The sequence below is a fragment of the Malus sylvestris genome, chromosome 6 (assembly GCF_916048215.2).
Source record: "Malus sylvestris chromosome 6, drMalSylv7.2, whole genome shotgun sequence".
NCBI classification, from domain to species: domain Eukaryota; kingdom Viridiplantae; phylum Streptophyta; class Magnoliopsida; order Rosales; family Rosaceae; genus Malus; species Malus sylvestris.
In genome coordinates, this window is record NC_062265.1 from 23,194,421 (window position 1) to 23,211,546 (window position 17,126).

Consider the following 17,126-nt stretch of genomic DNA (forward strand, 5'->3'; position numbering starts at 1 on the left):
AAAAAATTATATGGATTTTTCATACTTATTTTAGTATATCCTATTGTTTTACTTACTTACACTTTTTGTTTTGCGTTCCCTTCAAAATTTAATAGCTGAATTCTATCGTGAGGAGGGATCATTGGCGTGGCGGATTTTGACACCTACTTTTGACAATGTAGAGAGTTTATTTCTTGTTAATTGTATAATATCCATCCTACTCAGGATGAGATTATTCTTACTTTTATTGCACTTTTTTTCATGCTCTAACACTACTTGCATTTGTAGTAAGGGTTCTTCTTGCACTGTGCACTCTTACTCCTAGATTGAATTAGTTTTAATTTACTCGTACTTTTTACACTAGTTGCATATTATGACTTTAACTTTCAAGTGTTCACCAGCACACTCATCGTATGTCGATATCCGCATGATTATATCATGAGTTTATGAGGATATAATAGCAAGGTAACCTACGTCTGTACGACTAACAGTGATGTCGAACTAGAGAGGGAAGAAACTTCAAGCATGTAGTTGTCAAAAGAAGAAAATTAAAGTCACAAAAATGATTTTTCCCAGTTCCCATCTTTTCAAAAGAAGTTTAAAAGTCGAACAGGTGGAGTAGCTTCATTGAAGGAGTATTCCGGCCGTCAGCTATCCATGGTGATGTTAGCTTGGTTGTCGAGAAGTTCTACTTTTTGGATTTAATGTTTGTTTAATTGATTTTCTTAAGAACTAAATCAGAAAGATTCTTTAATGGGGAATGTGGCATCCTCCCATTGGATGGATCATCCCAAAAAATTTCTCCAGTTTATCAAACAAAAAATATATAAAAAACAAAAGAAACGCACAAATAAAAAAATTTTAAACGCAAATAGACAAAAATCAAAGTAAAAAATTTTGCAAAGCTCTCTGTCGGACTTGACGCTTACCTGCGAGTCTCTGCAACACAAGACGAAAATCTACCAAACGGTCTATATCTTACTTTTCTATTTAAAAAAACAACATCATTTTCACGGAAAGAGTGAGAAATTTGACTATCTTTTTGACGATAATCGAAATTATAACACTTCAATTAAAAATTCTACAGTCCACACTCCATTGAAAATTCTACACCGCAAAACAACTCACAGCAGCGATCTCGTTTATTTTCCATTTTCTTCTTTAAATACCATTTCTTTGCTTCCAATTCATTTTCATCGCACCAAAACCTTTGACTTGTACACCTACTAGTACAACTACCATGGCATTAGACACCCAAGGCCATAGCGGCGGCAGCCGCCACCACCACCACCACAAACTGCTCAAGCCACCCCATGTAGCCATTGTCCCAACCCCGGGCATAGGTCACCTCACTCCCCTCATCGAGTTAGCCAAACGACTCGTCGTCCATCACAACATCTCCGTCACATTCATCATCCCGAACGACGGGTCGCTTTTGACACCCCAAAAGAAGGTCCTCGAAGCGGTCAGTTCTCTTTCCATTTCGTACGTCTTCCTCCCACCGGTGACCTTCGACGACCTCCCTGATGACATCAGGATGGAGACCAAGATCGGTCTCACTATGACTCGGTCCCTCTCGGCTCTCCGGGACTCAGTAAGGGTACTAAACGAGTCAACTCGGCTAGTGTCACTTATTGTTGATGTTTTTGGTGTGGACGCTTTTGATGTCGCCGTTGAATTCCAAGTGTCTCCTTATATATTTTTCCCCACTAGTGCTATGGGATTGTTGCTTATATTTCATATGCCACACCTTCATGAGACAACTTCTTGTCAGTATAGGGACATGCCTGAACCGGTCCAACTCCCTGGCTGTGTGCCACTTCATGGTCGAGATTTCCCGGATCCGCTTCAGGATAGGACCAACCCGGCCTACAAAGCTTTGAATCACATGTGCAAGAAGTATGGTTCGGCTGCCGGGATCATGGTCAATAGCTTTGTGGATTTGGAACCGGGTGCTTTTAAGGCTCTCAAGGAACAAGGGAGAGGTATTCCACCGGTTTTTCCGGTTGGACCGGTGATAAAAACCGGTTCAATAGATGGGATCGATGGGAATGAGTGTTTGAGGTGGCTTGATAAGCAGCCCAATGGGTCAGTTTTATTTGTTTCATTTGGGAGTGGTGGGACTCTCTCACAAGAGCAACTGAATGAGTTGGCCTTGGGTCTTGAATTGAGTGGGCATAGATTTATTTGGGTTGTCAAGAGTCCAAACGAGACAATGAAGAATGCTTCTTTTTTTAGCGTCCAAGGTGAAGAGAACCCGCTTGGGTTTCTACCAAACGGGTTTCTTGAGAGAACAAAAGATGTGGGTCTAGTTGTGCCGACGTGGGCCCCACAGGTCGAAGTGCTGAATCACAGGTCAACGGGCGCGTTTTTGACCCATTGCGGGTGGAACTCGACACTAGAGAGCATCGTGCATGGTGTGCCTCTGATTGCTTGGCCGCTCTATGCAGAGCAAAAGATGAATAAGGTGCTTCTAGTTGACGGTTTGAAAGTTGCATTGGGGGTTAAGGAGAATAAGAAGGGAATAGTGGAAAGCCAAGATGTTGCTACTTATGTTAGGGACCTCATTGAAGGAGATGAAGGAAAATTGCTAAGGAAGAAGATGGAAGAGTATAAAGAGGCTGCCAAATTGGCTTTGGCAGAAGAAGGGTCGTCTACCAAGTCACTTGCTGAGGTTGCTCAAATATGGAAGGGACTCAAGAACTAATTAATATCCTAATTTGTCAATTATTGCTGTCTAATTCACCAATGACACTGTGCTGTTTCCTTTGCTTTTATCTTAAATGATATCTTCTTTACTGTATTCACATTACTTATGATTTTTCTAGTCGAGTATGATTTTAATTTGAATACGCTACTATTTCTCGCTCATGAATAAGTCTAATTTTCTGTTGAATCAAATCGAAAATACATGTTTCTAATTCCGTCCAAAAAGTTTTGGAATGAATATAAATTCCAATTCAAAATTATAGGAGTTGTATAGCTCCAATTATTCCAAGATAAAAAGTATCATATCTCCTCTCTCTACATAATATATATTTTTTGTTGTAAACATTGGTGGCTGACCATTAAATGATGTAATGGATGACTATATCAACCACTTTAGAGCACTGTAGCTTAGCTGGCAATAAGGCAACAAGCACTATCATCTATGCCTATAAAAGGGAATGTTGAAGATGAGAGCAAATATATAGAAGCCACAAAGTTCACGGAAGAGGAAGAGAGAGGAAGAGGAGAGGAGATAATAGAGAGAGTTATTTTTGTACTCATATTATTTCAAATTATAATGAAAGTACCACTGTTATACCGATGATGTACTCCAGTCACACTGACTGTAGAGGAACCTCGTAAATTTTGTGTCTTATTTCATTTATTCCACTACACACATGATCGATTTTACAACACGTTATCAACACAAGAAGCTCTCATATCAGTGGAAAACACAACTCCATAAATCAGGTGAAGTACTATCTACCTCTCACCTCCGTCAGCTAAAATCTCACAGAATAAAAGGTATGTCCATTTTTTTATCTCTCCCACCGCGCCAGAAGCGCCCCACCGAATTTTGGTGCGAATACAACGAACTGAAGTCGTCACGAGATAAGAAAACTCGTACTTGACAACTGGTTTCCAGAGATCCAGAAGAATCTCATCAGACTTGGAAACCCATATCACATCGTTCTCGATGGATCTCAAGGACCTCCATGATTCCTTAGTTGTCTGAGATGGTGATTAGGGCTGGGTTCGGTTCGAAACGGTTCGGTTTTTTGCCAAAACCGAAACCTAACAGAAATTTTGGTTCGGTTCGGTTCAATTTTTTTCGGTTCGGTTTCGGCCTGGTTCGGGTTTTTTTTTTTTTAAAAATGAATAAAAATTGAAATCTAAAATTTTAACATCTCCAACACAATCGTAACATAAGCATTCATACACAATGAAAATCAATATTTAAAGTTCAACTAGAATCATCAATCAAATCTTCCAAAGTCCAAACTTAAAAAAAAACATCAAAGTTTAAGTCTTCAAAAAGTCCAAATTTAAAATAAACATTACACTACTCCAAGTCTTCCACACCTAAAATAAACATAATAAAGTCCAAATTTTACAGAAATATTCCACTTAACTAAAATCATAAACTCAAATAAACCTTCAAGATTTCATGTCTTCCACACACTTCTTCTCTTCAACTCCTCAAGTTCAACGTTTAGGCGGCCTAGAAGAGAACATAGCAGATTAACAATGTAACCGTTATCTCACTATGTGGTTAATCAACATATATATATATATAAGAGGGAGAGGTATTCCACCGGTTTTTCCGGTTGGACCGGTGATAAAAACCGGTTCAATAGATGGGATCGATGGGAATGAGTGTTTGAGGTGGCTTGATAAGCTACCCAATGGGTCAGTTTTATTTGTTTCATTTGGGAGTGGTGGGACTCTCTCACAAGAGCAGCTGAATGAGTTGGCCTTGGGTCTTGAATTGAGTGGGTATAGATTTATTTGGGTTGTCAAGAGTCCAAACGAGACAATGAAGAATGCTTCTTTTTTTAGCGTCCAAGGCGAAGAGAACCCGCTTGGGTTTCTACCAAACGGGTTTCTTGAGAGAACAAAAGATGTGGGTCTAGTTGTGCCGACGTGGGCCCCACAGGTCGAAGTGCTGAATCACAGGTCAACGGGCGCGTTTTTGACCCATTGCGGGTGGAACTCGACATTAGAAAGCATCGTGCATGGTGTGCCTCTGATTGCTTGGCCGCTCTATGTAGAGCAAAAGATGAATAAGGTGCTACTAGTTGATGGTTTAAGAGTTGCATTGGGGGTCAAGGAGAATAAGAAGGGAATAGTGGAGAGCCAAGACGTTGCTACTTATGTTAGGGACCTCTTTGAAGGAGATGAAGGAAAATTGCTAAGGAAGAAGATGGAAGAGTATAAAGAGGCTGCCAAATTGGCTTTGGCAGAAGAATGGTCGTCTACCAAGTCACTTGTTGAGGTTGCTCAAATATGGAAGGGACTCAAGAACTAATTAATATCCTAATTTGTCACTTATTGCTGTCTAATTGACCAGTGACACTTTGTTGTTTCTTTTGCTTTTATGTTAAATGATATATTCGTTACTGTATTCACGTTACTTATGATTTTTCTGGTCGAGTATAATTTTAATTTGAATACGCTACTATTTTTTGCTCATGAATAAGTCTGATTTTTGGTTGAATCAAATCGAAAATACATGTTTCTAATTCCGTCCAAAAAGTTTTGGAATGAATATAAATTCCAATTCAAAATTATAGGAGTTGTATAGCTCCAATTATTCCAAGATAAAAAGTATCATATCTCCTCTCTCTACATAATATATATTTTTATGTTTATCATTCTTTATGTAAAATATTAAGGGGAGTTATACTAGTAGGTAGGGTTTAGGGCCTACCTAACACAGAATTGTCCACTCGTGAAGAAAAACTTGCGACTTGCGAGAGAGAGAATCTCTACTAACCAGATTCATCAATGGTTAAGTACGAGTCAGCATGAGTTTGAAATATCTCAACACAGTATGTCAAATAAATTTTTTAAATTAAATAATATAATTAAGTTATTAATTAAATATCGATTAACATGTTTGTTTCTTATCTAATAACACCATGCATGTATTCAATAAGGGACATGAAAGTTAAAATTACCAAATAAAATTATATAAAACTCGTGAAATTTTATGCAAGGGTGGTGGTGTTGGAACTTTGAAAAGCTCTGCATGCTTGGAAGAGCACAAAATAAGATTTTTTTAGTATCATTAATATATAGTTTTCTTTAGTCTTTATAGAATTGTGCTTAATATATAGGTACGATACGAGATACACGCCGAAATGCACCTATCAAATGTATTTCTAGAAAGTGAACTATTTACATGGAATGGGACTACCGCAACTATAATTTTTCGGTGTAATAATACAATGTTATATGTAAGTTTTTCTTATGTAATTTTAGATTTTGAGACAAAGATGCACATGATGGTAATTGGTAAACTCATTTTATGCAGGTTGTTTTCCTCCTAAACACCGTTCGTGGCACCTCTAGCTCTCTAAGTAGGTAAGCCTCTTATATTTTTTACGATGACCTTTTATTATATGCACGGTACACGTTACTCTCCCTCTTCTCATCAAACCCATGACAAAATGAGTAAATGAGCTATTGAAATTGGTTTGTATGGATGGGTTGTATGTATGAGTTGTCATCCTCACCATAGCTTGTCATTCACCTTACATCAACCTTTCTCCATAGCTTGTCATTCATCAATCACTTTCCATAGCTTGTCATTCAGCTTGTCATTCACCTTACATCAACCTTTCTCCATAGCTTGTCATTCACCAATCACGTTCCATAGCTTGTCATTCACCTTACATCAAACTTTCTTAGTTGCTTGTAAAAGCTTCTTTACTCGTAATTTGGTTTTTGCTTTTCCACTGGTTATGGCAGATTTTAGGGACTGTGTTTGTGTAGTTATCCTACAATCTATTGTAGCTTTCTTTTGGCTCTCTATAAGAGTTGCCTTCACTCTCTTGTAATCTTCATAATGAAATATACAACAAATATTGAAACCAAAACTCAACATGGTATTATAGCAGGAACCATAGGGTCTTGACTCTGTTCATTTTTTTTACTTCTTCATTTGCTCATCATCGATAGAGATGGCAGAAGAAAACGTGTCTAGTGCCGACAGTGCCTCATCCTCTTCCCTAAACTTAACCCAAGGGGTTGAGAACAATCCAAATCAACGACTCTGCTCGGTGTTACTGAACGAGTTCAACTACCTTCCTTGGTCAAGAGTTGTGTCACTTGCTCTAGGAGGAAGATCAAAGCTAGGGTTTATCAATGGAAGCTCTGAGCCCCCAGAATCCATTTCACCAACTTACGATGCATGGCATGCTACTGATCAGCTGGTCATGTCCTGGTTACTTAACTCCATGGAGCCAAAATTGTCTGAGCTTTTCAGTTACTCAGAGTCTTCTCTTCTCTTATGGGAGTCTGTCAAAGATATGTATGTCAGCCAAAACAACTCAGTTCGCATCTTTCAACTGAAGAAAAGTGTGGCTAGTTTAAAGCAAGGTGATCACTCATTTGTTCAACACCTTGGAAGTATGAAATCCATGTGGAATGAACTCGATATGTATCGTCCACACACGACTGATTCTGCTGTGCTCCTGAAGAAGGCTGATGAAGACAAGGTGTTTCAACTCTTAGCAAGCTTGGGAGCGGAGTATGAAGACCTGTGCAGTCACTTATTAATGACTCAAGAGCTGCCCTCTTTTACCAGTGTGTGTCATGCAGTCAAGAGAGAGGAAACTCGACGAAGAGTGATGAACGTTGAGCCCAAATCCAACTCTGAAGCTAGGGTTTTCAAGACAAATCACAAAGTAACTGGTGATAGGGTGCTTGGCAAGAAAGCAGACTAGAAATGTTCTTATTGTAACATGAAGGGACATTTGAGAGAAAAATGTTGGATTCTTCATCCGGAGTTAAAGCCTAAGTTTGATAGGGAAGGCAAGATGATCAAAGATGGGAAGGGTAGAGTCACTCCAAAAGCATTTCAGTCAGCTTGTTTCTCAACTGATGGGATGGCCAATTTCTTAACAAATCATGCGTCCTTGATCAACGAGTTTGCTGTTTTTCTTCAAAAGAAGCAAGGAAGCACTAAACCTGATGAAATGTCACCTGAAAACCCTACTACAATGCTAGGGAAATTTGCTGGATTCTTAGCTGACTCGGAAAACACATCGAAAGGCAATATTCCAGGTATTATCAGTGCCATTTCCACTGCTCTTAATGCAAATGTTACACATGATTTTTGGATTATTGACTCTGGTGCCACTATCATATAACTAATAAACCCTCTAGTCTCCACGATTTTCAAAGAACTATTGATCCAATTCATGTATATGTTGCAAATGGGAAAGGGGAACCTATTATAGGGAAAGAAAGATTAGATTGCTAAGTGAGCATATTGATTCCACTGCTCTCTATGTACCTTCTTTTCCTTTTCAGCTCTTATCAATAGGAAAAATCACAAAAACCTTAGACTGTCTTGCCATATTTTCCCCTCACAATATTGTGTTTCAGGACCAAGTTACTCAGAAGAAGATTGGTGAAGGGTTCTTCTTGAATGGACTCTACTATCTCTCAAATGAGTCCAATTTTGTCAAAAAGCTCAGTGTCAACTTAAGCCAATTTTAGGAACACCAACTCTGGCATCAACGTCTTGCCCATCCTTTAGAACATGTGATGACCAAGTTGTTTCCCTTTTTTTGTAAAAACACACTGGAGTGTGAAACTTGTCAAATGTCAAAAGCCATTAGACTTCCTTTTGTTTCCTCTAATTCTAGAACTAGTAAACTTTTTGAGCTTGTTCACTCTGATATTTGGGGTCCTTCTCGTGTAGAATCCTTTGATGGGTATAGATATTATGTTACATTTATTGATGACTATTCTAGAGTAACCTGGTTGTATCTTTTAAAACTTAAAAAGTGATTTGTTTGATGTTTTTAAGGACTTTCACAACCTAATCACCAATCAATTTTCATCTAAGTTATATATGTTAAGATCAGATAATGGTGCCGAGTACACTTCCAATAACATGAGTAATTACTTGAGCAATCATGGCATTTTGCATCAAACTAGCTGTGTTGGTACACCACAACAAAATGGTGTGGCAGAGAGAAAGAATCGAGACTTATTGGAGAAGCCTCGATCATTTATGATCCAAATGAATGTTCCTAAGAAATTTTGGTCTTAAGCCCTACTCACTGCCACATACATCATTAATAGACTGCCAACTCGGGTGTTGAATACTAAATCTCCTTTTGAAGTCATGAAGGGCAGGCCTATAAACTTGTCTCACCTCAGGACCTTTGGTTGTACTTGTTATGTGCACATTCAAGCTCTCCATCGTGACAAACGCGACCCTCTAGATGCCAAATGTGTGTTTATGGGATACGCTAGTTCTCAAAAGGGTTACAAAGTGTACAACCCTAACACGGGGAAGCTGGCAGTCTCTAGAGATGTGCGATTTGATGAATATTCACCTTATTTCCACAAAGGGTTGGAGACTAATGTTATATGGAAGATCTTATGGACCTATTTCCACTACCTATTCTAGCAGAAATTCATGAAGTCACTCATGCTCATATCAGCACTGATAATTCTCAACTCACTGAGAGTGTAATTGATGCAGTGCCAAGCTCATTTGGACCATCAGAAGCTCAACCAAATCAGCAAGCTATAAGTGCACCAAGAAGAAATCTTACATGAGATAGACATCCACCAGTTAGATTACAAGAGTATGTTACTTACACTGCAAGGCATCCTATCTCTGCAGCCATTTCTTATCACAGATTCTCATATTCTCATACTTCTTTCCTTAACAAATTATCCCACACTTTCGAACCAAAGAATTTTCATGAAGCCACATGCATGCCTGAGTGGCAAGATGTTATGACTAAAGAGCTTCAAGCTCTGAATGACAACTAGACATGGAGTGTGGTGGATCTTCTAAATGGTAAAAAGGTCGTGGGAAGTAGGTGGATATATAAGACCAAATTCAACTCCAATGGAAGCATTGAAAGACACAAAACACGGTTAGTAGTTCAAGGCTTTACTCAAACCTATGGCATTGACTATAAGGAGACCTTTGCTCCTGTTGCCAAAATGAACACAATGAGGGTATTGTTGTATGTGGCAGTCAATAATGCATGGCCCTTATTCCAAATGGATGTGAAGAATGCATTTCTTCATGGGGATCTTGAAGAAGAAGTGTACATGAAGTTGCCTCATAGTCATCCAAGAGAAAATGAACCCAACAAGGTCTGCAGACTTCACAAAGCCATATATGGTCTCAAACAATCCCCTCGAGTTTGGTATTCGAAGGTTAGTTTAGTCCTTGAAGCTGCAGGGTTCAAAAGGAGTCATGCTGACTTTTCTTTGTTTGTTCGAAGTAGTATGTTGACGACCTAATTATTACAGGTGACAATATAAGTGAAATCAAGACGCTTAAGCAGTCACTTCACCAAAAATTTTCCATTAAAGACTTGGGGCCCTTGAAATACTTTCTTGGAATTAAGGTGGCTACCTCTTCAAAAGGATTGTTCTTGAATCAAAGAAAGTATGTTCTCGATCTTCTAGATGAAGCTAACATGATGGAATGTAAACCAGCTCGGACACCCTTAGCTAGCAAACTTCAGTGGCATGAAAAAGGTGAACCTCTCTCGGACCCTAGTGTTTATCAGCGAATGGTTGGGAAACTTATTTAGCTCACCATTACTAGGCCTGATATCTCGTATTCAGTTAGCCTAGCCAGTCAGTTCATGCACTCTCCTACTTTAGTTCACTGGGAAATCGTCAAGAGAATACTTCGATATCTTAAGGGCTCAGTAGGAAGGGGGATAATTATGAAGAACAATGGATCAAATCATATCTTGGCCTAAACAGATGCTGACTGGGCTGGAAATGCCCTTAATAAAAAATCCACAATAGGTTTTTGCACATTTGTTGGAGGGAACCTTGTCACTTGGAAGAGTAAGAAACAAACTGTTATTGCTCGATCTAGTGCCGAAGCTGAGTTTAGGGCTATGCAACAGCTTGTGAACTCATATGGTTGAAAGGTCTTCTTTCCGAGCTCGGATTCACAAGCATGTCACCTATGTCCTTGTATTGTGATAACCAAGCTGCCATGCACATTACCTCCAATCCAGTATTCCATGAAAGGACCAAACATATTGAAGTTGACTGCCATTATATTCGTGCTCAAGTTCAATCCAAGGTGATAGACACCGTGTTCACACGCAGCCATGATTAACTTGCTGATTTATTCACAAAAGCACTAGACTCTACTCAGTTTCAACGTTTGTTGTGCAAGCTTGGATCAATCAATCCCCTTGATCTAGCTTGAGGGGGTGTATTGAAACCGGTTTGTATGGATGGGTTGTATGTATGAGTTGTCATCCTCACCATAGCTTGTCATTCACCTTACATCAACCTTTCTCCATAGCTTGTCATTCACCAATCACTTTCTATAGCTTGTCATTCACCTTACATCAACCTTTCTTGGTTGCTTGTAAAAGCTTCTTTACTTGTAATTTGGTTTTTGCTTTTCCACTTGTTAGGGCATATTTTAGGGATTGTGTTTGTGTAGTTATCCTACAATCTATTGTAGCTTTCTTTTGGCTCTCTATAAGAGTTTCCTTCACTCTCTTGTAATCTTCATAACGAAATATACAACAAATATTGAAACCAAAACTCAACATGAGCTATAACTGGAGTTAGGTAGCAAAAGTCATGAATACATCAAACAAAATGACAGCTTTGTATTATTAATTTGTTAGTTGAACTCTTTACTTAGATGTTTAAACGTTCATTGGATTGAGCCTGGCAGATGCTCTACATTGTGTGTGTGTGTGTGTGTGTGTGTGTGTGTATCCCCACTTCTCCTTTTGTATATGTTCTTGTAGCTTGCAATTTTTAATTTCTGGTCAGTTCATAAGCTTTCAGCTGTGAATAAACTTTTTTTTCCGTCTTTTTTCTAGTGATCTATTCATGTAATATGAATCTCAACAATTAAAACACAAACAGAATTCATAATTGTTTGCACGAAGAAGAAAACCTACCTGCAGATGAACTCGAAGAAGCAGCCATGTCCAAAGTTTGCAGCAAACAAGTAGTGAACTCCTCTCTCCACTAACCAGTTTGCTCCAACTAACAATAGGTCTTAGTTCAATTATAGAGCGTAAACTGTGAGAGTAGAGGCCACTATATATAACATAATCCTAGCCAAGTTCTGTAAGGATTTCCCTATTAAAATCTATACAGAAAATAGTAATTTAATTCCCTTGTTCTTCAACTGTTTCAGAACAATATGGATTACAAATCCATTCCCAACAAGACTTCCTATTCAATCTTGAACCCAATAACTAAATTCTCAGATTCATCCTCATGCTCATATTCTTACATTCTCTTACTTGAGCACCTATAAATCAGTTCAATCAAGTTTACAATAGGGTGGGTCACTAAGTGTTTTGAGTACTCATCATCAACAATCTACCCATGCATTTCAAAACACAGGACCAAAGAGCTTTTAATTGCAACCATTATGTAATTGCTACCCTTAGATCACACATGTTCAATTTGCACTCATAAAATCATGATCAAACTAACATAAATGGACCTCAAACTGTCCACTCCCATTTCCAACTTAATTCAAAATCGTTATGTTTAAAGCAGATAGAAAAACTATCAAACTTGAAATTCATTCCAATATAATGAATAATACATCTTTTATTCAAAGCACCAAACTGAATTTAAAACCCATCTTCAAGATCAATCAATCACAACAGTTTGGAAAGACTAATATTCTGAAGATATTAAAACTAGCTAACAATTATACTAGCTAAAAGTTGAATAAAACTTAACTTAGATAGATCATCACAAAGGTATCTGTATTGATCTCACAAAATATAATTCTGCGACAAAATTCTTCAACTAAACTGACTACTTCATACCTTCAAAACATTCCATAAATTCTGCTTCCATAGTAGAAGTTGCAATGATGGCCTGCTTGGCACTTTTTCCAAGACATTGCACCTCTACCAAACAGAAAAGCCACCAGTTGATTTTCTCTCATCTAAGCCTTTTGCCAAATCAGAATCAATGTATCATGTAACTTCAAGCTCTTCTTTTCTGTCATACACAAGCATGCGACTCTTAGTCTGTTGCAGCTCCCTTATAACTTTCTTAGCAGCATTCTAGTGAGCTTCAATAGGACTTGATTGAAACCTACCTAAAATTTCTACAATGTAAGCAATATCATGCTTTCTGCAGACATTTGCATACATTAAGCTTCCAACCAGAGATGCATATAGTTTTTTAGCCATCTTTTGTACTTCAAGATCAGTTTGAGGAATTTGTTCCTTTGACAATGGATGCCCTTTATTTACTGGTACTTGGCAGCCATTGCAACTTTCCATGTTAAACTTGTGTAGAATTCTTTCAAAGTAACCCTTCTGTGACAGACCTAATAACTTTATGTTTCTCTATTCTGGCCACCGTTGATGACGAGGTTGGTACCATAATGTTCCTCACTTCGAACCTAGTCGAGCCTTTACCTCAATTCCACTTGTGGATTACTATAATTTACTAACGGAGCACGAGAAGCTCGCGGCTCGATGGAAACCATAGAGCAATTAGCTCCCTTTCCAGCATCGATTATGGTGGTGCACCACCTGGTGATGGTAGCCCTCCCTTGCAGGAGTAAATCCTGACAACAATCATTGTCATCAGACCTTCGATGGAGGAGTGGCGATGTTCGAGAATTTCCGGCCACCCGGTGGATCGAGGCATTTTCAGGCCACTTCCCGGTTGAATTGGACTTTGTCCCAGGTATGAAACTGATTCCCCTTTATTTGGTCTACATTTCTGTAAAATTTGGTGATTTTTGGAGTTCGTCAGAAAATTATGTTTCCGTTTGCCGAAAACTACTGCATGCAGCAATGCGTGGCCAGTGGGCCAACTCTGTCTTTCTAGGCTAAATTCGATACCTTGAATCCATCTGTGACATCCAATTGACCAAATTCTGTCGTTTGAACCTAGTTCCATTAAGGTGCGCCACTTGAATAATGTAGCAAACGACGATCCGACCGTTAGATCATTACCATAGGAATTTAAGGATCGAGAATCCGAAGTACGGATCTTCCTGAATTGAATTTCTAATTTGTAAAACCAAACGTTGATGGCAACCTAATTCTAGCAATTAGAGAAGATCCAACCGTTGGATAGTTTTGAAAATTTAGAATATTGTTATATAAGATAAATGAGACCCTTGGGAAGTTATGAATCGGAAATCATGGCGGATGTTCCATATTTACTTGTATAGCATTATGGACCCCATCGTGGATAGAGACTTGACTTTTGAACACTATGTTACGAATGGATCTTAATTATTAAAATCAGTATCACTAGAGGGTATGTAGGGTTTAGTGGGCCTATATTGGTTAGTGAGTTATCCTAGACAATATATATACCCCAATTCATGTATATGGGACGCCATATTGTGTTATATATGTGTTTATTTATCTTCTTGATAAAATGAATGATATGTATAATAATCGTTATGATAGTGTGAGCCTAAAATCCTATTAGAAGTGTTTTGTATAACATATAGGCTTGTGTGACATGGTAGTTAGTGATCATGAGGAATTGATAGTGCAAGTGATTATGATGTAAATCATAGAGGTTGAGATAAGGGTAAGTGGATTATGTATTGATCTAACTGCACCATGTAGTAGAAGTACATGGATGGTCCTGCTTGGTTCCGCGATAGGGGACCATACGTATTTCAGGGGTGATCATGCTTGGTATATCCGCGATGGGTGACCAATGTCTGCATGAATAGACTATGTTTATGGTTCTGCCTGGTATATCTGTAATGGGGGACCATATGCATTCTAGGAGTGATCATGCTTGGTATATCCGCGATGGGTGATCACTACCTAGAGCTATATGATACAATCCTGCTTAGTATATCCGCAATGGGGGACTGTTAGGGGTGATCATGCTTAGTATCTCTATGATGAGTGATCACCGCTTACGTTATTAGACTATGCATATGGTTCTGCTTGGTTTATCCTCGATGGGGGACCATATGCATTCTAGGAGTGATCATGCTTGGTATATTCGCAATGGGTGATCACTACCTAGAGTTAGGATGTGGTCATGCTTGGTATATCCGTGATGGGAGACCATACGTATTCAGGGGTGATCATGCTTGGTATATCTGCGATAGGTGATCATTGCCTACACGATGAGATTATGCCTATGGTTCCGCTTGGTATATCCGCGATGGGAGACCATACGTATTCAGGGGTGATCATGCTTGGTATATCTGCGATAGGTGATCATTGCCTACACGATGAGATTATGCCTAGGGGTGATGAGGATTAGTTGTACTTGGTACATTTTAATAGGCCATCATATTTTGGTTGGATTCCATTGAGTGGTTCGGAATCCCTACTCTTGCTCATTTTCATGATGTTAGTCCGACCCTAGATTCGAGTGAGTAGGAATTGCTCACAGTAGACGTTATGTTTATAAATTATAATTATCATGTTATTACTTGCAATCCAAGTAGGGAATTATGTAGAATTCCTTTATTAAATTTCGTGTATTGAAATGCGATCTTACTAATTGATTAATGTAGTTAAATGTTAATATAGTGCATCTCTGATTCTTAGGACTAATTAATTGGAGTGATTGTGGAATGATGTTGGATATGATAGTTATTATTATGATTAGACTCGTTGACTAATGTGGCTAGAGAATAACATTGTGCTTCGTTGACTGTTCTTTGTGATGTTGCATACTATAAATTGCAGTATTTTGTGAAACATAGTGATTTATATGATGGATGAATTGGAAATCTTGTTTGTCATTTGGGTTTGTTATATAGCCCTGAGTCTAGTAATTTCATGCTTGTCAAGTTCTAATGATTGATTGAGGAATGTTATGCCTTTCGGCTTGAACGGACAGTGATATATGTTGAATTGTAGTGCATGGTGAACTATGAATGGCTTGATCCCTTTTTAGGGTATGTAGGCAGTCTAATGAGGAGGTTAGATGCAGCAATAAAGTATACGAAAAGTTACTAGGTAAATTTGAATCTTGAGTAGTGCTTTGTCCATATCCTAGAGGTGGGGTATGTGAGATATACGGGTATTTGGTGACGTCACATGTCGATCCCAGACGTATGTCGGGATCGGGGTGTGACACCTTCTCTCTGAGTGAATCCCTTGGTCAACAATCGAGATTTGTATTCAATCTATTCATGTGCATTCCTCTTGGTTTTGTACACCCATTTACACCCTTTAAGCTTTATATGAGACTTTTGTTCCACTAATAACTAAACTTGATTCTTGAACATTGATTCCAGTTCCTCCTTCATTACATTATACCACAAAGATAACTGTGAACTCTTTATAGCTTTTGAATAGGTAGCCAAATCATTAATAGCCCCAATGTTATAATCACTCTCTTGAAGATAATTATGGAAATCACTTGAAATTGCAGTCTTCCTTGTTCTGGTGGGTTTCCTGGTTTCAGGTTGAACTTGCACATTATCTATTTAATCTATGGGACCTAAAGGTGAGTTCAAAAAACCAAAAATCGAAAAAAAAAGGGAACGAACACCGAACCAAAATAAAAAATCTGAAACCCGAAAAAAATCGAACCGAAAAAGAAAAAACTGAATTGAACCGAATGTCATTAGTTCGGTTTCGGTTTTAGAGGTTCATAAATCGAGTGCTTGCAAGGAAGGAATGAGAAGAAGGAGCTTTGTGTCGTGGCTTGCAATCCAAGGAGGGTTCGAAATCTTCCATTGGAGTTGCTGGGACGTTCTTGGTTCTTTCTATCCTTAATTTTATTTCAATGTTGCTTTTAATTTGTTTTTATGTTTTCAAAAACATGAGGAACTAATTTCTTTTTAGTTGGAGGTGAATTTGAAGCCATGATTATATGTTTTATATGAATTGATTACATCCAGTTATTGTTTCTTGAGTCTTGAATGTGATTTGCTTATCTGAGTTATCAAAACTTGTTTATGTATGTTGATTGAGGATGTATACTTAATTTACTTGCATAAACTTGATGTTAGACTATAAGGGAGTTTCACCTAATCATTATAAACTTATATTCACAAATAGTAAAAGTCACTAGTCATGATTGTGTTAAGTAAATCCTACTTAATAGATTAATGTAGGCGGATGTGAATATGGTTAGTAATTAGTTCCTGAGCAAATTACTAATTTTTAATTAAGGGAACTTTAATGAAAAGCTACCGGTACTGTTCACTTTAACGAAAAACCACATTTTTACACTAAAAAGTCAATCATGATACTATTCACTTTACCCTTTATTTTGTCCTTATCGTTAAAACTCAAAGTTTTCAAGCCTTTTTCATTAGTTTTCCTTTTAATTAATTGGTATTTTTATTCCTACTTAACAAATCAATTTGAATGGCTTCAAACTCAGAAATTGCAAAATTTTATAGAAAAGTTTTGGTTAGACCTTATTTCAAATACATTGCATTGTTCTTCCTGAGCTTGTGGAACAACTCCTCCACCAAA

The 17,126-nt window shown here is 38.1% G+C and overlaps 2 protein-coding genes across 2 annotated transcripts; both read left to right on the forward strand.

Moving 5' to 3' along the window:
- Positions 1-1,063: 1,063 nt before the first annotated feature.
- Positions 1,064-2,791, forward strand: LOC126626901 (hydroquinone glucosyltransferase-like). The gene has a single exon (XM_050296303.1). The coding sequence runs from the start codon at positions 1,220-1,222 to the stop codon at positions 2,684-2,686; it is 1,467 nt and encodes a 488-aa protein (XP_050152260.1). The 5' UTR covers positions 1,064-1,219; the 3' UTR covers positions 2,687-2,791.
- Positions 2,792-4,234: 1,443 nt separating this feature from the next.
- Positions 4,235-5,092, forward strand: LOC126625540 (hydroquinone glucosyltransferase-like). Its single transcript, XM_050294606.1, has one exon. The coding sequence runs from the start codon at positions 4,235-4,237 to the stop codon at positions 4,994-4,996; it is 762 nt and encodes a 253-aa protein (XP_050150563.1). The 3' UTR covers positions 4,997-5,092.
- Positions 5,093-17,126: the final 12,034 nt, after the last annotated feature.